At 40.0% G+C, this 23,937-nt stretch overlaps 1 protein-coding gene across 2 annotated transcripts in view; it reads right to left on the reverse strand.

Moving 5' to 3' along the window:
- Positions 1-250: 250 nt before the first annotated feature.
- Positions 251-23,937, reverse strand: part of LOC126483851 (F-box only protein 28) — a 108,052-nt gene continuing 84,365 nt past the window's right edge. For both annotated transcript variants that reach the window (XM_050107066.1, XM_050107067.1), the window contains exons 3-5: positions 6,305-6,500; positions 6,126-6,223; positions 251-738 (exon numbers count right to left, since the gene is read on the reverse strand). In XM_050107066.1, the coding sequence (XP_049963023.1) occupies positions 409-738; positions 6,126-6,223; positions 6,305-6,500 (624 nt within the window). In that variant the 3' untranslated portion in view covers positions 251-408. The remainder of the gene's footprint in view (positions 739-6,125; positions 6,224-6,304; positions 6,501-23,937) is intronic.

The following is a 23,937-nucleotide window of genomic DNA, read 5'->3' on the forward strand; positions in this document are numbered from 1 at the left end:
AGTGTCTCGTTGTTGAATAAGTTCACTGGTATGCTTATTGTAGGCAGCATTACACATATTATTCATGCTGATAATATGATGAAGTTATCAAAGAAAACACACTCTTCCATGAAAGTGGAAGATAAATATTACTTTTGGATCAATGAAAAAATTGAGAGCAGAGCTGCAATTTTTGTCAGGGCCTCTAATTATGTTTATAAACAGGTTTCTGATTATTTTAGTCTTAAATAGCTGTAAATAAATACATCTATAAGTTTATCCACAAATTTTATTAATAAACAGAAAAGGTAATACAACACTGTCAGTATTATAAGAGGGTATTAATAATGTTATTACTGTAGGGTTTTAGGCTGATGGACAATAAGTCTTTCAGGTGAGTATTTTCTTTTTAAGCAGAATATTTGCTCATTATTCACCAACTTCTTCAACTGTGCTGACAACTTTCTGCTTTTTGACAGGCAAGTTGTCTTCATTAGAGTAACTACCACTACATACAGTCTCACATTTCCGTTTGCAGCCAGAATCATTTGAAACAACTGTCTCTTCCGAGTGTTCCAGCAACAATGCATTGTCATCATTTACCCTGTTCACCTTTGCTTCAAGTTCTCGTAACTTATGATCCCACTCCTCCAGATGTTGCTTTAGTTCATTAATCTGGGCATCTTGTGCAATGAGTTTAGCATTTTGCTCTTGTAACATTCTGGCCTGTTTGGCAATTCGAATATTGCTTTTTTTCAGCTGAAACAATCATGTAAACAATGAATTAATACACACAATCACAATATACTAACAACTGTTACAGAGAAGTGGAAAGGAGATGGAAAGAAAACCAGCAAATTTGAAAAATTGACACAGATTTAAGTCTTGCTCTTCCCTAATAAGTGTCTTAACAATTCCTCCAACATTTTGTTTAGTGATAAAAGATTCTCTACAAACTGGAACAAATACATAGTCAGACAGCGATTGATGACAATAAGCCGAACACTTAAATCACTACCAAATGGTACTTATGCACTTGCTACAAAGCATATTTTATATCAAGTGACGACGCACACACACACACACACACACACACACACACACACACACACACACACACACTCTACATAATGAGTTTCTTCACAAGTAGTATGGGGATTTGAAATTTTGCTGCTAAACATACATACAGTAGTTGGACAAAAATTTGAAAACGCAACAAGAAATACATGCTTGAACATACAGGGTGTTAGGATATCCCTGTTACAAACTTCTAGGACTTGTATGAGGACTCAGTAGACAATATTTTGAATTGTAACCCATGTTCAGAAATGTACCATTTGAAAACATGTTACCGGATAGTCGTGGTAGGCAGTGCTTACGTCCATCCTACCTCTCCGACCTGGTTCGAGCCTCATTCACATGTCTGTGAGTGTTGAAGCAACATGGTTGAGTACACATTTGCATTATACACAGACATGATCCTTCTCAGTAACAAAGTTCATGTTAATAGAAGAGCTGCTCATTGCCTGTATCAAGATCATTAGCCACGACATCTGACTCACAGCATATCCTTTTTTTCCACAATTATTAAATGGCTTTGAGAAAGGCACCATCAGTAGGCATCACTGTGGTGCTGCAAGATGATTAACTGTAAACAACTGTGTTTGTGAAAACTGATTAAGTTTCCTTTTTGTTTCTTTGATTATTAATGACTGAACTGTGAAACGAGTGATGTACTGGGTCATGCCCAATAAATTACTTGTAAAAGTACCAACATGTTTTCAAATGGTTGTAGCACAGAAACAATGTAGCTCCACGCATAGGTTCCTATTCAAAATATTATGTACTCACTGCTCTCCAAATCCTTGAAGTTTGTAATGGGAACTTCCAAACACTGTTTAAATGCAGATGCTACCCAAGTTTGCAGGCTGCACTATTGTATTTGACAACAAACAGCACCTGTGCAGTGTCCTCAAAATGTTGCAAATGTTAGTCGTGATTAAGACAGCGTTCTGTGTAGTTGTGATTGTATCAAATTTGAGCTAAGTAAATTTGAGCATGGGCAAATTGTTGGTGCTCATATGGTGGCTGCTTTCATAACCATGACAGCTGAAGTATTTGGTATTTCAAGAGGCACTATATTAAACATTTGTACTGAATACAGGGAAAGATGAAAAACATCATTCACCAAGTCACAGCGTGGACGACAGTGTTTGTTGAGTGATCATGACAAACAGTCATTTAAGAGGATTATACTGAAAAATAAGAGGAGGACAGCTGCAGAAGTCACTGCAGAACCGAATGTCGCATTTCTGAATGCTGTGAGCACCAAAATAACACAAAGGGAGCTGCAAAGGCAGGGAATTGCAGGGCGAGCTGGAGTTCTACAACCAATCGTCAATTATTCAAATTCCTGAAACAGAAAAACATGATATTATACACACATCAAAAACTTTGGCATCACCAAGGTTCTGAGAGTTCCAGAACCTGTACAGAAAATTGGAACAGAGATCAACATAAATATCATTTCCACCCATTTTCTTGCTCATGAAAACCACACACTGCATGCTGTACCACCATACAGCGAGACTTTCAGCGGTGGTGATCCATATTGCTGTACACATTGGTACCTCTAATATCCAGTAGCATGTCCTCTTGCATTGATGCATGCCTGTATTCATCGTGGCATACTACCCAGAAGTTCATCGAGGCACTGTTGGTCCAGATTGTCCCACTCCTCAATGGCATAAATCCCTCAGAGTTTTTGGGGGGTCCATAAACAGCCTTTTCAATCCATCACAGGCATGTTCGATAGGGTTCCTGAAGGAAGTCACTCACAAGATGTGCATGATGGCGGCATGAATTGTCGTCCATGAAAATGAATGCCTCTCTGATATGCTGCCAAAATGGTTGCACTATCGGTCGGAGGATGACATACAAATACCTTACAGCTGTTACGGTGCTTTCTATGACCACCAGCGGTGTGCGTCGGCCACACATAATGCCAACCCAAAACAGCAGGGAACCTCCAGGCCGCTGCAATCACTGGACAGTGTGTCTAAGGCGTTCAGCCTGACCGGGTTGCCTCCAAACATGTCTCCGATGATTGGTTTAAAGCATATGTGACACTCGTCGGTGAAGAGAACGTGATGCCAATCTCGAGCAGTCCATTCAGTATGTTGTTGGCCCCATCTGTACCATGCTGCATGGTGTTGTGGTTGCAAAGATGGACCTCGCCGTGGACATTGGGAGTGAAGTTGCGCATCATGCATGCTATTGCGCGCACTCTGAGTCGTAACACAATGTCCTGTGGCTGCACGAAAAGAATTATTCAACATGGTGGCGTTGCTGTCAGAGTTCCTCCGAGCCACAATCTATAGGTAGTGGTCATCCACTGCAGCGGCCCTTGCGCGGCCTGAGCGAGGCATTTCGTCGACAGTTCCTGTTTCCCTGTATCTCCTTCATGTCGGAACAACATCGCTTTGGTTCACTCCGAGACACCTGGACACTTTGCTTGTTGAGAGCCCTTCCTGGCACAAAGCAACAACGCGGACATGATCGAACCACGGTATTGACTGTCTAAGCATGGTTGAACTACAGACAACACGACCTGTGTACCTCCTTCCTGGTGGAATGACTGAAACTGACTGGCTCTTGGACCCCCTCCGTCTAATAGGTGCTGATCACGCATGGTTGTTTAGATTTTTGGGCGGATTTAGTGACATCTCTGAACAGTCAAAGGGACTGCATCTTTGATACAATATGCACAGTCAATGACTATATTCAGGAGTTCTGGAAACTGGGGTGCTGCAAAACTTTTTTTGATGTGTGTAGCTACTGTTACCAACTTCTGACCAAGGGTGCAACATGGCAGAGATTTGGTGACGATTTGGGTAGCTGTATCATGGTATTCCATGGGCCGCATGGTTACTCTACAAGGCTGCATTAGTGCCAAGGATTATGTGACTATTTTGGCTGATCAAGTTGATCCCATGGTTCAATGTTTGTTCACCAGATGTTTATGTTCCAGGACAACAGGGCACCTGTCCAGACAGCTCTCATCATCCAGGACCGGTTTTGTGAGTACGAGAATGAATTGCTGCATCCCCTATGACCACTAGTCACCAGATCTCAATATTATTCAGCTTTTGTGGTCCATTTGGAGAGAAGGGTGCGTGATTGCTATCCACCTCCATCATTGTTACCTGAACTTACTACCATTTTGCAGGAAGAATTTTTTAAGATTTGCTTGAAAACCACACAGGACCTGTATTTATCTATTTCAAGATGACTGGAAGCTATTTTGATTGACAGCAGTGTTCCTACATCATATTAGACATGCTAATGTGTTGTGTTTTTGGTGTTTTCACATTTTTGTCCACCTACTGCATATGCATCCTCAGTGTACACTGCAACTTTTTGTTTTCTACGTTGGTTTATTGCTGTTGATCTTGAAATGATCCTGAGCCAGTGTTAATTACAGTTTCTTCAGTTCTGAATTTCATTGATTCTTTGATAGAATCCTAGAAGACTGATGCCTGTATCACCACTTCAACACTATTGGAGTTGGAGGAAGTACAATGTTAGCAGAGGGCATTACAAAATGACAAATTTACCTGGGCCTCACAAATGCATTATTAATATTCAGTGCAGCATTTCTCCACTGTTTTTGATATCTGCTTCAAATATATCAGCCTTCACCTTAAAGACACCTGGAATGTACCTTGAGTTTCCATATTTCCCACCAGTTATCTATATTTGGTTTCATGTATGAAGAATCATCCTAAATTATCAGCATCATTTAAAAATGTTCTACAAGGTTCCTTCATACAAACCAATACCTTATTTGATCTTGTGTTGCCTTCTGTTTAAAATAGTAAGCAAGCAAGCAAGTAATGTAAGAAGTAATTTGTCTCCTTATTTGAATCTTCTTAGGTACTGATTTTCTGGCACATTATTTAAATCATGCCTGTCAGAAGCAGCCTTCCAATATTCCATAATCATCACTTATCATAATCACTATTTTATAATAAGCTCCATAGAGGTCTAACAATTTAGGCTCCTGAAATTTCAACCATACTGTCTTCACATTTATCGAATAATTTGCACTTGGGAAATATGATCATCATGGTAGTATTTGTATCTTATCTATGTAGATGGTAATGGACATCAAACAAAGTAAACTTCTTGTTCCTATCTCTCCACATATTGTAATTTACTGAATAATGTAGTCCACTTCATTTATGGTCATGTGTCTATAGCTGTTTTCTTTAAATTATTTCATATTTGCTTTGTACACATTTCACTTATGTGGCTTCAAACATAAGGCTGACTTTATTTCTCAGCAAATGGATCTACTGACTCCTTTCAACAAATATTGTTTGGCTTACAATCCCTATTTCATTTTATTTCTTTTAACACATTCATTTTATTTCTAAATTATGCTCTTAGCCAATTAATGCCCTTCAATATTCTCTGTGGTCTAAACTGTACTTTTATACAGCTCTAGTTATAAGGCAATACACTGATATATTTCTGCATCTCAGTTGAACAGTGTTTACCTCTCACACTTAATGAGGCATTTGCAGCAACTAAAGGGCATTTACACTCAATTTGTGAAAGCTACTTTGTTATTGTTCTCTAGGCCAATGCTAAGATTCTCATCCATTTCCTCAAAGTAAGAGTGTAAGATCCTCTATAGTGTTCATTTCAATTACAACCAACGGGCATATATAAAACTACACACAACAGCACTCTTAGCTTTCAGAATTACATTCTTTCTTCAAGAGGTAAGGAGGAACTACTTTGGGAAGGCCAGGTATGGGGGTTCGTGTCACCTAGCAACCAGGTTAAGACGGACAGACGTGTGTCTGTCAGCTATACTAAGAGATGCACCTCTTGAGAGTAAGTACCAGCCAGCTACCCTTCTCAGTGAATTTAGCACTTTCTGAATGCAATTTTTCTTTTTATACAGTTAACCTCTTTAATGTTGTCATCACATTTATAAAGGTTGCATGCAGGACATATAGAAGAGAGTATAAAGTTTATCTGGCTTTGAAAATGATCATTTCTCCCTCAATGACAGGGGAATGTCATGCATTCCTGTTATGACAGCAATAGTTCCCATTAGATGTTACTGTACCTACCCTTTCATCCATTTTTGCCAATATATCCATGTTATATTTTTCATGACTTCTAATGGTCATGAACTGTCGCTGGAAATTTTCTATCCTCCTTGATGGACCTGTTTGAAAAAATTATGTTTTTTTAAATAGTTATTCTTTGGAATACAATCAAAATGTCATCAATATATTAAAAGTCATACCAGCTAAGGGATAATTTGGATAATTTTGACACTCCAGCCTGCTTTTCAATATGGGCACAATTTTTTCTTCAAAATGCTCCATTGCCATAGATGAGATATCTCTTAACTCTTGAAGAGTTTCAAGTGTCCTTGGAGGAGGAGCATCAATACCATAACTTTCCATGTATCTGAGGATTCTAAATATTTCATCGATAACCTATAACATAAGGCGGCAGAGTAATAATACTAGTAGTAGCAGTAGTAGTAGTAGTAGTAGTAGAAGTACAGAGTACATATAATGAAGCTGTTTCACAAAGTAGTAGTAGTACTAGCAGTATGGACTGGTTCTTGAAATCTCAGATTTCGGTAATTTTTTTGTAAATTTATATGAATAGTTGCCTGCATGAAAAACTCCAAATTAAAATTTTTTTGGACCTTTAATTTCTCAGTTATTAATTTTTAAAACTTGCAAAATTATGTCATTTTTGTTACATTTTGAAACCTTAAGATTACCATATCAAAAAACCATTCGACCTAAAACCCTAAAATTTGTACCACTTTATTCAGTTTTCTTAAAGCTTTAAAGATATGTGATAACTGATGATATTCATAATAACGCAGACCTTTCCCAGATCAAATTATTATTTAATTTTGAAAATTTCAAAATAGGAACATTTTTTGCTTTGAAAAAAGAATTTGTGTTCATCGTACATTGTTTGTTAATGTTTGTGCCAATTTCATAATGATGTTCCAAAGGGAACATATTGAAACAAATTTTATTTTACCGGTAAGTGCAGCACCCAATGGATAGTCTGTAGGGCTCTGGGCTTGTTAAGTGGTAATATGTCAAAAAGAAAATAAGGCTATCAAATCACTATTTTTTATTTAGTGACAATCAATGATTTACAGTATTAGAACTATAGACTTAAATTTAAAATCACGTTTGGCTTTCCCATGTCAACTGTGAGGATATTATAACAACAACTGCCCGTGAAAGGGCATGAATAATTTACTTAATTATATCTTCATTTTCCAAATACTGTATAGTAATATTAATCAATATTATTAATTTAACAATGATAAAGCTGTTTTTGTTTTACCAATGTGTTATTTGTGTGCCTTGCAATGAGAAACCTGTAGACTTTGGTTGATGGTGGTATGCTGGGGAAGGGCACCTATCTACAGACGAGATTGCTTACAAATCATTCGCAACCAGTTCTAGAATATTGCTCAAGTGTGTGAGACCTGTACCAAATAAGACTAACAGGGTATACTGAATGTATACAGAGAAGGGAAGCACAAATGGTCACAGGTTTATTTGACGCATGGGAGAGTGTCAGAGAGATACCGCAGGAACTGAACTGGAAGATTCTTGAAGGTAAACATAAACTACCTTGAGAAGGTCTCTTAACAAAGTTTCGAGACCTGGCTTTAAATGATGACTCTAGGAATATACTAAAACCCCTTATGTGTCACTCACATAGGTTTCGTGAGAATAAGATTAGAATAATTACTGCATGCACAGAGGCATTCAAGTCATTCTATACGTGAATGGTATGGAAAGAAACCCTTATAACTGGAATGGAATGGAAAGTATCTCCTATGATGCACCTCATGATGGTTTGCAGAATGTAGGTGTAGATATAGGATAAAGAAATTTTTTACTCATTTTCATGCTGTGGTGATCCACTAACAATCTTATTACAGTTTAAGATTATGTATTGCTCTTTTCTTTCAAAAGACATAACCTAGTTCTCCTAAGCAATGACAAAAAATGGCTCTGAGCACTATGGGACTTAACATCTATGGTCATCAGTCACAATAATGACAGATTATTGATGGAACAATGAATTCTTTTCCAATATACTCAGAGGGTTTTCTCTGTTCTACATCTGGTAGTCTATATGTTTTTCCAATGGCAGTAGTGAGATTCAATTTACAAAGTATGAAAATGCAATCAATTTATCTGGTCTTCTTGGTCAATAAAAACAAAGAGCTGGTTAACAAGGATGTGTAAACAAAGAATTACCTCTCCTCTTGATAACACACAAGCCATTCACCACTTGTTGTCAGAGACACAAGCAAGAAGTCCTTAATCTGTTCAAAAGCAGCAGTCTCTGAACCCATTTGAATTTTTGGAACATCAAAATCCTTAAAATCAGCAACAATTTTAGCTTTAGCTTTGGGTTTGCTCATAGGAATAAATGCACATCACTTCTGTGCCCCCGTGACTACTAAGGCTTTATAAAATATTTTTGCCAAGCTCCTTTTTTATGCTGCATGCTCATCATTTGTCCCCCACAGTAGTGACTGATGGCATATATGCTTTGCTCCACTCAAATAATTGGAAGCAAGTTAATATTTGATCATGTTGTGCTTCCACAATGGATTAATATGAATGTTAAGAAAACCACTTTGACTTTTATTTTATTTTCACTTATTAAGCCACTGGTTTCATTCTGTATGAACATCCTCAGGTGTAAAGTGGCATAAATGACGACAAGCACATTATTCCACTTCATTGACCGTGCTTGGTATTTGTCATATTCCCACATGCGCCTTTCAACATTTCATTGGGCTACTAAGCATTTTAAATCATGAACTAGCACATTTTCTGTCACTTTATCCCCTGAGCACATGTGCTTAATGAGTTACACATTCACACAGCAATCTGTTCCTCTTTCCCTCATCAGTGCTTTCCTAATTTTGTCCCAACAGTTCATCTCTACTGAAGTGAATTACTGTCACTAGAAATGAATTTTTTATTTAATGAAGAGGTGAATGTTTTATTTAATGACTGACACACACACACACACACACACACACACACACACACACACACACACACACACACTAACGTGCTGTTCTGTAAATGTGAACTACAACTACTGTAAATAAAAAGTTACATAAAATGAAAAATGCATACTCTCTCTTACATTATCTATGTTAATTGTTGTATGGCATGTTCTAATACAGTTTTAAAATGATAAAGTGAAATGTGCTTAATCAGTACTCAACAATTTCATTTTAACAATAGTTTCATAAAACAGTTTGTAAACTAAATGCAGCTGAGAAACAGTTGGCAATGCGAATAGCAGTAAAATAAAATTTATTTCCATATGTTCCCCTTGGAACCCCAATCATGAAATTTAGCATACAGATTAACAAATAGTGTATAACAACATTGTTTTCAGAACAAAAATTCTTATTTTGAAATTTTCAGAATTTAAAAAAGTTTTGGTATGGACAATGAATGTGAGCAATCAGAACGTATTTTTAAAGCTTACAATAAACTGAATAAAATGACATAAATTTCAAGTCTCAATGACAAATACTTTTTGAGATGTGGCCATTTTAAGGTTTCAAAATATGACACAAATCTCACAGTATTAAAAACCTTAAAAATTAATTACTCAGAAACAAAAGTCCAAAAGGCTTTAATTTTGGATTTTATCTTATTTTGATAGGTAGAATAAAATGACAAAAAATTACAAAATTTTAAGCCAGCAAGTTTCAATTTTTTTTTACTGGATGATTTCACATGGAATGAACCAACAAGAAGCCAGCAACTTCAAAATACTGATGATGTCAAATGCTGAGTGTTAAGATTTTACAGTCACAGCCATTGTAAATGTAATACTAACCTGCAACAGGCTTCAAAACTCATCTTACTCAATTTACAGCAAAGTTTTATAAAATAATAACTTCAGTTTGGAATCTAAAACTGACATGATGCAAGAATTGGTTCCAAACTTTCAGGTGGACTGTAGAGTAACAATACTGCAGGGAATATGAACATTCTATAACTAATTCATTTCTGTACATATGCAAACTGTATTTTGCTACAGAGAAGGAAAGTAATACAAAACGATAATGCTTGAAACTCTGACAGAAAGAGAACACATAGGTGACATTTTTAGCTGATTCACTGGAGAAATTAGGGCATCTTAGACTGTTTCATTTGCAAAAATGGCCTTATCAAAAAAGAATGTTTACTGCTCAGTGAAGATAACTACATCATCTACATGGGCTGTATGTTCCAAGACCATCAGGTGAAAGACAGGATGTGTTATTTTGAATTTCAAACACAGCATCCTGTTTATTCCTTTTCACATTATTTATATTCATTTATTAGCTTTCTTTCCATTTTCATCTATCTCATTGTTCTCTCTCTGTCTGCAGTTATAAAGTATTCCTGCTCTTGATGGCTTTCCACAAATCTCTTACAGTGTGTTATCACCTCCCACATTCTTTAATTTCCTATGTACCATGTCACTGTTTTTTAATTACTGTTTTATTATTCCATCTGCATTTTAAATTCTATAATGTTTGACACATTATTTATTCACTTCGGTAACACTATAATATGTGCTGTCAGAAACACTTCCCCAAAATTTGTATCTTGAGTACATCCCAAGTGATAAGTAACAGAAAACTAACTTTTTTTATCCCATTAGTTCACATTTCAGATCTATAGGCAGTAGAGCAGACATCAAACATCATAGGCTTCATGTACCTGCACAGCCACCAAGAAAATTTAAGTTGTTGGAAATGTTTCAGAAATACTTTGCTACAATGGTCATTAGAGAATAAGTTATGTTAGTAATTAGTTAATAATATAGTTAATAATAGTTTTTGAGAAAAACAGAGTAACTTATGTAGCCTAACACCCCAAGTATTTACTGTTTATGCTATATACAAATGATATGGTGGATAACACTGTTTGTGCTGCTGTTTGTGAATGCTGCTGTCGCATACAGAGAAGTCACCCTGCTATAAAATTGTAGTTATGTGCAAAAAGACCAGCAACAGAACTAACACTCGTTGCGGGAGTTGGTTGTAGACTCTGAACTTAAACACTATATTGCCGATAAATAGGAGCTAAGCCCAATCATTGTTTGATTGTATGACTGGCAATTTATCACTAAAATAGTAAAGACAGTAAAATATCTACAAATATGTGCCCAGAGAGATTTATGATTGAATAAACACACCAAACTTGTCAAAGGAGAGGAAGATGCTGGAAATATTCATGGGAAGAAACCTATGAAAATGTAATTCACCCACAAATAGGTTCTCAACAAAACACTCGGCTGATCAACTTGTGACTATTGCTTCTCAATCTGGAGCTATTACATGGTACGATTAGTACAAGAAAGACAGAAAATCTACAGAAAAGTACCCAAAACATTTTGTCACAGGTTTGTTTTGCAAGCACAAAAGTGTCCCAGGGATGCATCTCATTCTGTTCCAGAGATGTTCAAACAACACCTGCTTCAGAAACTACAAAAGTGGTGTGCTTCACAGACAGGTTTTTTATCAAAATTGTTTGAGTGTAACATTCCAAGAAGTAGAGGAGCATTACTTCTTGGAATATTTACTTACATATTTACACATAAGAAACCATACTATTTGTGGTGTCACCGCCAGACACCACACTTGCTAGGTGGTAGCTTTAAATCGGCCGCGGTCCATTAGTACATGTCGGACCCGCGTGTCTCCACTGTTAGTGATTGCAGACCGAGCGCCACCACAAGGCAGGTCCCGAGAGACGGACTAGCACTCGCCCCAGTTGTACGGACGACTTTGCTAGCGACTACACTGACGAAGCCTCGCTCATTTGCAGAGCAGATAGTTAGAATAGCTTTCAGCTAAGTCCATGGCTACGACCTAGCAAGGTGCCATTAGCAGGCTTGTCTGTGGTTACAATAGCAGTACCATAATCTCTGCTTCCAACAACACCAATCGAAAATGTTTTATAACAGATAATGTCCCTGTCATAGTAAGCCTCCAATCCTTCTAAAGGCTTTTCTCTTCCTCTCACCAAAGCAAGTCTCATCAAAACTGAAAACAGTTTTATACACTGGCATTCTGCTCCTCCTAGTATATCTCCTACGACGGTACGGCATGGCTGTGTGCTGCGTGCTGCTGCCTGCAGTCGACTGATGCAGAAACAGGAAGCGCGCCGAAAGCTCCATTCAGCGCTGCCTTATCGCTTGCGCAACTTCCGCTGATAAACTTGATTTTAGTGCAATGCGGCCCTAGTAATACTAGGGGCCGCGTTCCCTGGCTGCCTCGCTAAACGGCTAAGTCCCGCTCAAGGTCACCCGCCTATAAGGCGACGCACACAGCCCGCCTTATAGGCGGGTGACCTTGAGCGGGACTTAGCCGTTTAGCGAGGCAGCCAGGGAACGCGGCCCCTAGTATTACTAGGGCCGCGTTGCACTAAAATCAAGTTTATCAGCGGAAGTTGCGCAAGCGATAAGGCAGCGCTGAATGGAGCTTTCGGCGCGCTTCCTGTTTCTGCATCAGTCGACTGCAGGCAGCAGCACGCAGCACACAGCCATGCCGTACCGTCGTAGGAGATATACTAGGAGGAGCAGAATGCTAGTGTATAAAACTGTTTTCAGTTTTGATGAGACTCCAAACCCTGTCTCTCAACAGGAGATACTGTCTGGTCCAATAACATTTGTTGGTTGTAAGATTACCTTTTCTTGTACCACATGGATAGAGTCTCACTTGTATCGTCAATAGCGATGTACCAAGGAAGGATTAAAGTTAAGTATTCCAGAAGCTACGTACTTTTCTTTATAGCATTCATTACGTATCCTGTTTCAGACCTCACGCCATCCTTCGTGTGTTTATAGCGTGCATTGCGGTCCCCTCAAATCACACTGTGTCGGCACTTCTGTCGACACATCATATGGTGACGAGTCAAAAAAGGGTCTTGTTCTTTCTACTTGCTTACATTTACTTGTGTCATGGCTTCTCCAGATGTACTGTCCAAATTTTATCGCTTGCAGAATCAGCAGACGCAGGCGTTATTGGATGCCCTTGGACAGCTCGTCAAGGGTCAACGTGCAATGCAAAACGATGCGGCGGCCGCCGCTTCACTGCTATCGCAGCCACAACATGCAGTTGCACCCCCATTTCGTCCCTATGATGCGGCTCTGGAGACATGGACGGAGTGGTCACGCCAGTTTGGATTTCATCTCGCCGCCTACGGAATTCAAGGTAACGAGCGGCAGCCTCACTTATTGTCTTGTGTCGGCGTGCACACGTACCGTGTGATAGTGAAATTGTTTCCTCGACGCGACGTAGCAACTCTGTCCTACGAAGAAATTTTGTCTGCTTTAGATGCCTATTTCAAGGAATCAGTTAATGTAGTTGCAAAAAGGTATACTTTCTTTCGTACAAAACGTACGGCCGGTCAAACTAATCGGGAGTGGGTTGCAACTTTGCAAGGCCTTACAAGGGATTGTGCTTTTGAGTGTGAATGTGGACTCCCTTATTCAGATACTATGGTCCGTGATGCAATTGCACAGAACATTTCTGATGTTCGTATACGGGAGCAAATTTTGAAACTCGTCAATCCCTCCCTTCAACAAGTGATAGACATATTGGATAGGCAAGACACACTTGACTTTGCTCAGGAATCATTTGCAACTTCGCCAGCTGTGTGTCACATTAACCGGCCCGCCGGGCGAGCTGCACGGAACTGTAAACAGCCCTCGCGCACGTCCGCGCAGCCACGTGTGCCGCGCAAGCACGCAAATGCAGTGAAATCATGCCCGCGGTGTGCTACTAGACATTCGCGTGAGAATTGCCCGTCACACCAAGCTATTTGCTTTTTCTGTCATAAAAAAGGACATGTTCAGAGTGTTTGCCAGAAAAAGCTCAGATCGGACACTAAAAACAACGATTCCAGGCCCTTTGCTTCGCGCCGGAATCGAACCACGAATACTAAGGCTCGTGAACCTTCGCCCAGGGACATTCATGTAGTTAATTCCACTCCGTCCAGTGCCACTTTCTCTAACAGTGACTGTGTGCGTCCCACAAAAAGTGTGCATCGACGTCGCCGGAAATCTCGTCAGGTCGCAAGTGCTCATGTACCTATATCAGTTCAACTTGCACGAGAAAGTCGCTCTTGTCATCGGCAGGACAATAAACTTTTTGTAGACTTGGACTTTGAAGGCAAAGTGATACCATTCCAGCTCGATACCGGAGCTGCAGTTTCATTGATCAATCACGACACCTACAAACAACTGGGCAAACCTCCGTTGCGTGCCGCAACTGTTAAGTTACATAGTTATTCAGGACAGCAGATCCCTGTGTTAGGACAGTGCACTCTTCTTGCAACATACAAGGGACAAACAAAACTTGTGTCATTTTACGTTCTTCGTTCTTCTACTGCAGTGAACTTGTTTGGTTTAGATTTATTTCAGTTGTTTAACTTGTCAATAGTCAATCAGGTCCTCTCAGTGAACCAGACTGTGCCTTCCACCAGTGTTTCTCGTCTATGTGAAGAATTTGCAGACATTTTTGCACTGGGCCTTGGTTGCGCTAAGAACTATAAAGCACATTTGGAACTGAAAGTAAACGCGCAACCGAAATTTTTCAGAGCACGCAATGTTCCCCACGCATTGCGTGATGAGGTCGCGAGAACCTTACATGATTTGGAATCACAAGGTGTGAGTGAATGTGCGCAATGCCTCTTCCATTTCAGCTCCGCTTCATCGCTTACGCCGTACAGGTGTTCTGTTCGTCTGGACGACGGAATGCGAACGCGCTTTTCGCCAGTTGAAATCAGCGTTGCTTTCAAATACTTGCCTTACGCCATTCGATCCCCAGAAACCCCTTTTGTTGATGGTAGATGCATCGGATTTCGGGATCGGTGCTGTGCTTGCGCACAAAGATGGATCGCATGATCGCCCTATTGCCTTTGCGTCCAAATTGCTCTCGTCTGCGCAAAGAAATTATTCACAAATCGAGAAAGAAGCTTTGGCTCTCGTCTTTGGTGTTACTAAGTTCCATGATTTCTTGTATTGTCGCCACTTTACCATCATCACAGACCACAAACCTTTGACGTCGCTTTTTCATCCGAACAAGCCTGTACCTCCGCGTACAGCGCAGAAATTCATTCGCTGGTCTATTTTCCTCTCGCAGTACCGCTACGATATCTTGTATCGTTCCACTGCTAAGCACGGAAACGCCGATGCGTTGTCCCGTTTGCCTGTTGCTGAGGATAGAGCATTCAATTCTTCCGAACTTGCTTGCATGTTCATTGATTCGGAAACCGATGACGTGGTCGAATCGTTTCCGATTGATTTTCGTCATGTAGCTACAGCCACAGCTGCGGACCCTGTCCTTGCTACTGTTTTGCGGTTTGCTGCTACTCAATGGCCCTTGTCGAAGTCGCGGATTGAGGATCCGCTGGTTCGCCGATTTTTTGCTCACAAGGAGAGACTTTTTGTACGACGTGGTGTTTTGTTGTTGCGTTCTGATAATGATCAGTCCAGAGTCGTGGTCCCACGTTCGTTACAGTCCTCTGTGTTACGGCTTCTTCACCAAGGACATTGGGGTATAGTGCGAACGAAACAACTTGCTCGTCAGCACTGTACTTGGTTCGGAATCGATGCTGCGATTACGGATATGTGCTCTTCTTGCATGGCTTGTGCCGAACAACAATCTGCACCGCCGCGGAAATTCTTTGCATGGCCAAAAGCCACTTCCCCTTGGCAACGCTTGCACATAGATTTTGCTGGTCCATTCTGGAATGCTAGATGGTTGGTTGTGATGGATTCTTTCAGTACTTTTCCTTTTGTTGTCCGGATGTCTTCCACGACGTCAACTGCCACCATCCAAGCGTTGTCTGCTATTTTTTGCATTGAAGGTCTTCCGCAGACTATTGTTTCCGACAATGGCCCACAATTCATGTCTGCAGAATTTCAGTCTTTCTGCAAGGCCAATGGTATTCAACATCTGACATCTGCGCCGTTTTCGCCTCAGTCAAACGGTGCTGCTGAACGATTGGTCCGGACTTTCAAGTCACAGATGTTGAAGTTGAAAGAGTCGCATTCTCGGGACGACGCGTTGTTGCTCTTTTTGTCATCGTATCGCTCTCAGCCCCGAGATGGTCGCTCGCCGGCTGGGTTGCTCCACGGTCGTCCTCATCGAACTTTGATGTCTTTGCTGCATCCGCCACATCAGGTTCCTGTGCAGCGGCAGACTCCTGCTTTTGCTCCAGGCGACGTTGTATTCTATCGCAACTATCGAGGTTCATGACGTTGGCTCACAGGGCGCATTCTTCGCTGCCTCGGCCACGCGATGTATTTGGTTTTGGGGGCCTCTGGTGAGGTGCGTCGGCATCTCAATCAGCTGCGCCTCTGTCGTCGCCTGGGTTCTGCTTTCAGCGACGGTGCCGTCCGGTCAGCGCCCTGGGGACCCATCTACTAGCTCGCCTCATCCCCAGGTGTTACCGACGCTGCCTTCTATTTTGCCCCATGGCGACGCGTCGTCGCCGCCGCTTGGTCTCCCGCCAGCGCCGCCCGCAGTGGACGCTTCGCTGCAACCGCCAAGCGCCTCCCTGGGTCACGCGCCGCCGATCGCTTCCCGTGACCAGCTGTCCTCCGCCATGGAACTCTTGCCCGCTCCGGACCACATGGCGTCTTCGAGCATCGGGTACCCCGACGCAATGGAGGTCGACCCTTCGGCGCCTCCTGTCTCTTTACGGGCGCATACACCGCATTTTGACGTGCACCCTGGACTAGGTTTTCAGGCGTTTCCTAGCTCCCCTCGGACCGAATGGCAGGGTGCGGGTGGCACAGCCTCGCCTGTTCTTAGGCTCCCCACCTCATCGCATACGTCAACATGGGGTCCTCCCCACGGCGGGCAGAAGCCTTATAACACGACCATTCGCCGATTTGCGGGGGAGGAATGTGGTGTCACCGCCAGACACCACACGTGCTAGGTGGTAGCTTTAAATCGGCCGCGGTCCATTAGTACATGTCGGACCCGCGTGTCGCCACTGTTAGTGATCGCAGACCGAGCGCCACCACACGGCAGGTCTTGAGAGACGGACTAGCACTCGCCCCAGTTGTACGGACGACTTTGCTAGCGACTACACTGACGAAGTCTCGCTCATTTGCAGAGCAGATAGTTAGAATAGCCTTCAGCTAAGTCCATGGCTACGACCTAGCAAGGCGCCATTAGCAGTATATTGTCTGAAACTATAGAGTCTCACTTGTATCGTCAATAGCGATGTACCAAGGATGGATTAAAGTTAAGTATTCCAGAAGCTATGTACTTTTCTTTATAGCATTCATTACGTATCCTGTTTCAGACCTCACGCCATCCTTCGTGTGTTTATGGCGTGCATTGCGGTCCCCTCAAATCACACTGTGTCGGCACTTCTGTCGACACATCACTATTTACGTAGACTATTTAGTTATTTTGCACAGAGTCACAGTAACAATTTACAATTTTTTAAATATAACATTATTTTTTCTTTATTATGTAATTGATGCATTTATACCACATACATATAAATTAACTGAAATCAAATTTCAATCAATATTAGTTAAGGAGCTAGAAACATTCAAAATTTTACGGGTGGGTGCATCATGCAGTACATAACTGGCTGTGTTCAGATGGCTCTACTGGTGGCAGAATGTTCATTTAAGTGAAGTGTTCAAATGAGTGCCTATTTTCCTGAATGTACTACTCAGTGCACCTTCCAAATGACCTGCAGATGAGTTGTAACATTGCTGGTGTCACTTCTCTTGAATCTGTGATGAAGCTTTCTTTGCTTTCATTCCAACTTTCTTGCACTGCTATTAAACAACAATGGGCCTTTCCTATCCCTTAAAACCTTGCTTGGCGGATACTTGTCTAAGGAATATTGAACAATGGTTTTAAATTTTATTCATTTGTGCTCCACATCTTCGTCCTTACCTCTTGGTGAAGTATTCAGATTTCTTGCAAATATATTCTAGATTCTCAATAAACTGACTATACATTATGCTTACAGATGTTCTAACCTACACAGTTTGGTGTTTATTTATCTGCCTTGGCTGTGGACTGGATATCAGACATTACTTCCACATTATGGACTTGTGCAATGCTGCCAATTGTCAGACAGTTCACTGTGTTCTTCTTGTGTTAACCTTGTGAGCAACTCATGCAGTACATAAAGAGAAGTGTAATGCCTACACAACAATGATGATGAACAAATTTTGAGCTCCATGAGTAAATTCAATGTGGATCCAGAAGGTCTGAATTTATGGAAATGGCAACAAAAAGCACATTACCAGCAATGGGAAGCACATAATCAGAAACTTGAGAGACGAGTACCTACTACAGCTACAACAACTGAGAACAGTTTGACCGACCCAGGCACTGCCCTGATCACCCACGGAATTGCTTCCAAGGTTCCCATCACTCTGTGTCAAAAATGAAGATTGGGGCTTATGTTTGAAGCAATTACAGCAGTAGCTCATAGCATTCAAGTTAATGGATGTGTGTAGCAAAAGGGCATTTTTTTTTCTTCTGTGGTCCGGCCAAAAAACTTTTCAGTTTTTAATGTAAACTGCCCTCACCTGCAAACTCTGACTCTTATTTACACAAACATGTTATTGACTAATAATGAAAAGGATAGTTACTACTCACCATGATGAACAAATTTTGAGCTCCATGAGTAAACTATTCTATTTCAATATGGATCCAGAAGGTCTGAATGTATGGAAACGGCAACAAAAAGGTGGTGAGTCTGGCTCCAGGCACCAGAGACTGTGGTCGTGTGTGTGTGTGTGCATGCGCGCGCACGTGTGTGTGTGTGTGTGTGTGTGTGTGTGTGTGTGTGTGTGTGTGTGTGTGTGTCTAATTCTCACAAAGGCCATGCTGGCCAAAAGCTGACTGTGTTATGGTCTTTTTTCTGTGCCTTCTGTGACTCATCAGTCCACTATATGGTGAGAAGTAACTAAACTTTTTATTGCTAGTAACTATCCTTTTCGTTATATTGTTACGTTCCAGCCTGGATTTTCCATTGATTTACTAATAGTCTATTTTCATAAATAAATACATGTTTTAACATCTACACACACAAAAGAAAACAGACCAATCATATAACACATGGATTGTTGAGATCCTTGTGGTTTAAGTTCAAAATACATAGTTGTTACGTAAGAAATAATGGTGATTAATATTCCCTTTGGACTCAGTAAATACTTGTGTCTCCCATATGAAGTAGCAAGGCTATAAAACATGGGACAAGAGCACTTCCACCTCAGCAGGGGATTCAGGTGTGGGGTGAAGGCAGATACTCACTACCTGCACCAAAGCCTCAGATTGCCAAAATAGAAATTGTGTCCATTGTCATCAAATTCATTTATTCAGATCACACTTAATGGGCAACTTTTGATCCTCTTTGCTGAATCCTGTAGGGAGGGATTTAATGTCTGGCAGACATATGGGCCTACAGATGTCAATGCACCTCAGGGTGGTAATTAGCCTGAGGGCAGCACAGTGAAAGGTGAGAATAGGCTGGCACACACTTAGACCACACTTCCCCTTGCAATCTAGTTGTGGATAAATAATGATTTGGAGAAACAGCACTTCAATTGTTAGTCAGTCTCCTCACTAAGCTGCTACCTTTGAATGTTTACTGGGTGGACCACCTTGCAAGTACTAGCACACTGCCTGGATTCTGCAACTGGAGATACTTTGGATTATTTGTGGATGTGCTATTTACCTTCCTTGGCTGTGGACTGGATTTTTGATGTTACTGCAATGGTATGAACTCACATTTGCTGCCAGGTATCAGCCTTGCATTGTGTTCTTTCTGTATTGATGTTTTGCACAATTTCAACCACTTCAATAAATCTCAACTTAGTGTCAACACAACACAGTACTACATACGAGTAGCTGCAGAACCTTATCTCGAACAATGAAGATAATGGCATATGTGTATGGGACACTTGCTTGGCAAATGAATACAGTTTTATAGAATAAGACATCTTCTCTGTCCCTTTCAAGAATATTTTAAACATTCAAAATAATTTATTGCAAGGGCCACAAAAAGTATGTCAAAAAACATCAACTTTGATCCAATCAAACAAGTCTTCAAAATTACAAATGTCCACAATACCATCCAATAAAATATAAGAGGCAATCAAAAAGTTTCTGGTCGAAGGCCTTACAGTCCAGAATCAGTATGCCAATCACACAAAATTGCCATGCACACTGTGGCAATCATCCTACCGATGCACCAGGTTGAAGATACCCAGCTGCTAAAACACCATGTTCTGCTGCACAACATTGTCCAACAGCAACCATCGACCATGCAACGTTGTTTTTTTTTTTGGAACCATCGACCAGAGTGGGTGCTTGAGTGTCTCAAAACTTGCATCTTGTGTCAAATCACAACCAGCATGGAACTTGGCACACCTTCCCACAATGGTACTTTTCGACAGACATGCTGCTGTCCCACTCACATTCTTCATTTTCCAATGGATGTGCGCTGGTGATGTCCTTCCGCAGCCAAGAAAAGAATAACAGCATACTGATCCCATTTGGACGCATTTGTTAACAACACTACCATAGTTCACGTTGCAGCATACATGTTGTAAAGACACGAATGCGACACTAATCTCTTGTCTGTGTGCTTATATACCTACTTTGGAGTCACACTACGCTCCACATATACTGCAAGAATTCCCCTGAAATGGAAACTTTTTGATCGTCCCTTATACATTGTTACAGGACACAGTCATCACTCTCTCAAAGTGCTAATTATAAAGATAATTCATAAATAATGATTAACAATAATAAAGAAAATGATATTGAATAAAATAAGAAACTAATGTGTGTATTCCATAAAACAAATGCAGCTTGGTACCACCATACCTGCTCACACAACTACATACCCCACACAAAAAGGATTTCACCAGCCACCTTCTATAGATATTTGTAAGCTACTTGTATAGAGAAGGATGTGTAACAAATCATATGTAACCCAATTTTTCAGTAAAAATTAAGAATTTTTGAGGAAAGCAGGCTTTAAAACTCAGTAAATACACAGTTTGATCAAAATTTTTCAATCATTTGACTCAGAACTGACACATGTGACCTTAGTGAGACTTCATTTAGTTTACGAGTATGAAATAGGAACTACCACAGGGTCTGGATTTTTATAAAATATGATGTCTAGAAAATTATCACTAAAATGACCTGAAAATATTGATAAAATTATATAAAGCATATGTAAAGTGGTTAAAAATTAACCAAACTAATGAAAAACTATAGAAGTTTGGAGCTGAAATCACAAAAAGGTTAATTATCATAAAACCTCCGTTTTTCTTTAATAAATCTCATGCTTTGAAGGTGAGCTGTACAAAGACTGTTGTGTAAGCATCTTAGAGCTATTGTAGTGTATGGCAGTACGCATGCAGAGGTTCTTGATAGTGAGGGAACAACACATGCTTGTAGTTAGAAAATATCTGAACATTTGCTAAAACAACTGGAGCATGTGCTTTGATATTTTCCTTTAGTTTCAGAAATGAATCTAAAAAATTGACATATGAATACTGATATTGAACAAATGGACATTATGTATGATACAATATTAATAAAAATATCAATATTTTTGTTTCATTACCTATATGAGCCATAACCGGTACAAGTTAACAACAGTAATTGATGTGACAATGACAGTAACCAGATGACCCATTAATTTATTTTCAACATGTGTGAATACATTCTAGCACAATATTGTAGAGGCATATACACTGTGTGTTCTTCCCAACGTGAAAAGAATGGACTGTTTTATAGTAAATGGACATTAAACACCAACCACGCAAAAAACTAAGTAAAATCTTAAATATGACAACGTTCTTGAGAAATTAAATGCCATATGGCTCTTATATGATGAAACCAAAAAATTAAACTTACATCTGTATCGCCAAAATATTCGGGATTTTAGTCCTTGCCAACAACATATAAGGAAACAAAGATTACATGTCAGGGCATTGCTACTAAGCTATAATAAATTGAAAGAAAGCTGCCGATTGATTGACTGATGAAACGGCTATATGTGTATGTGGTCCCATTAGAAATGATACCTATGGTGAGAGTTAATCACCCTTCCAGTTTCCATATCACTAGTTATGCACTTTATAAATCTTCAATGGTCACTGGTGTGAAAAAACAATTGCATGGCAAAGCACTCTCAACAAAAACTTACTCTTTCAAAATTCAGGTAATGGTTAACAACTGTCAGGTCTAATTTACAGAATCATATAGTGTTATGTTCCCTTTCATTTGCAGAAAGTGTGTTCACTTGTACTATAGGGCTGCTGCTCTATACTTGTCGGCAGAAGTAAGAAGACGGTGTCATTGTAATTATTGCCAACCTTTGTGATCTAACAAAGGGTGGCGTTCACTGGGTAAGTGGTGTACAACAGCCTTCATTTAATTAATTTCATAAGCACTGCTGCAAATAAGCACCACATTTGATAATAAAAGTCTCTATAATGCACTTTTCTGAAATCTGGCTGATTGATGCAGTGCGATAATGTTGCCAGTAGTGAATGAAATTATCTCTCAATTTTTTCTTAGCCAACAATGAGTCAGTAAGCAGCATGAATGTGGTTTGCTTCGAATTCTGTGCATTATGAGGTGTAATAGCATAGTGAAAAAAGTGGAAAAGGACCAATATTATAAGTTTTTTGTACATAATAAATGAATGGAAACCTAAAATGAAAGTGTGGAAATCGAAAAATATACTATCTGTGATTTACTAAATTAAGAAAAGGGTGAGTCAAACTGAAATATCTGTTTTAAAAATCCCAGTAATTATACTAGTGGAGACTGGATCACTAATCTGAAACAAACAGTACAGTTTTACAATTTAATCTCTGTAGCAGCATCGTTCACCAGTTGTGACTGGGTAGACCGTGTCAATGTTACAAGGTTAAGATTACACAGGTATTATAATACAACAACATATTAGTATGAGTATAGCTTATCACACCACTTCAAGTACCTAGGAAGTCTTTTTCGTAATAACAACAGAACAGATATAGAAATAGATGCCTGTTTAGCAACAGCAAACAAGACGCTTTTTAGTTTCATTAAAATTCTAAGAAAAAGATCATTTAGCAGTAACTTCAAAATCCACTTATATTAACCAACCATTATACTTGTGATGTTATATGGACGTGAAACATTAATATTTAGAAATAAAGATGAAGGAAAACTGTTAATATTCGAAAGACGAGTACTAAGGAAAATTTTTGGACCTGTATACTGTGAAAATAACATGGAATGGAGAATAAGAAAAAATGAAGAATTAACAGGGCTGTACAAACACCGTAACATCATCGAAGTGCTCAAGAGGAGAAGGTTGAATTGGGCAGGCCCTGTAGCAAGAATGACAGAGAATAGACTACCTAGACTGGCATTCAGCAGAACAACACATGGAATGAGATGTAAAGGAAGACCCAGAATCAGATGGCGGGGTAACATTCGGGAGGACACAACTAGGATGAACATCGACGGCAACTGGACATACAGTGCATTGGACAGTAGAAGTGGGAGAAGCTCATGGAGCAGGCGTATGGTCAATAAGGCCCTTGCCACATGTAAAGTAAAGCTTAACACTTGATGGCATACAGAGTGAGAATTTTTTTAAAAGTACATATTGTTCATTTGATTTAATGTAGTAGTAGTAGTAGTAGCAGTAGTACACTTTTTAGACTGTCCAATTTGCTGTTTCACTGTACAGGGCTTTTGGCACAGATTCCTCGAAATTTCACCAATTCCAAGGACTGCGTTTTGGTACACTTCTGGAAAACTCACACGTGTCATAGGGAGCTGAC

This window comes from Schistocerca serialis, chromosome 6 (genome assembly GCF_023864345.2).
Source record: "Schistocerca serialis cubense isolate TAMUIC-IGC-003099 chromosome 6, iqSchSeri2.2, whole genome shotgun sequence".
Lineage (NCBI taxonomy): Eukaryota > Metazoa > Arthropoda > Insecta > Orthoptera > Acrididae > Schistocerca > Schistocerca serialis.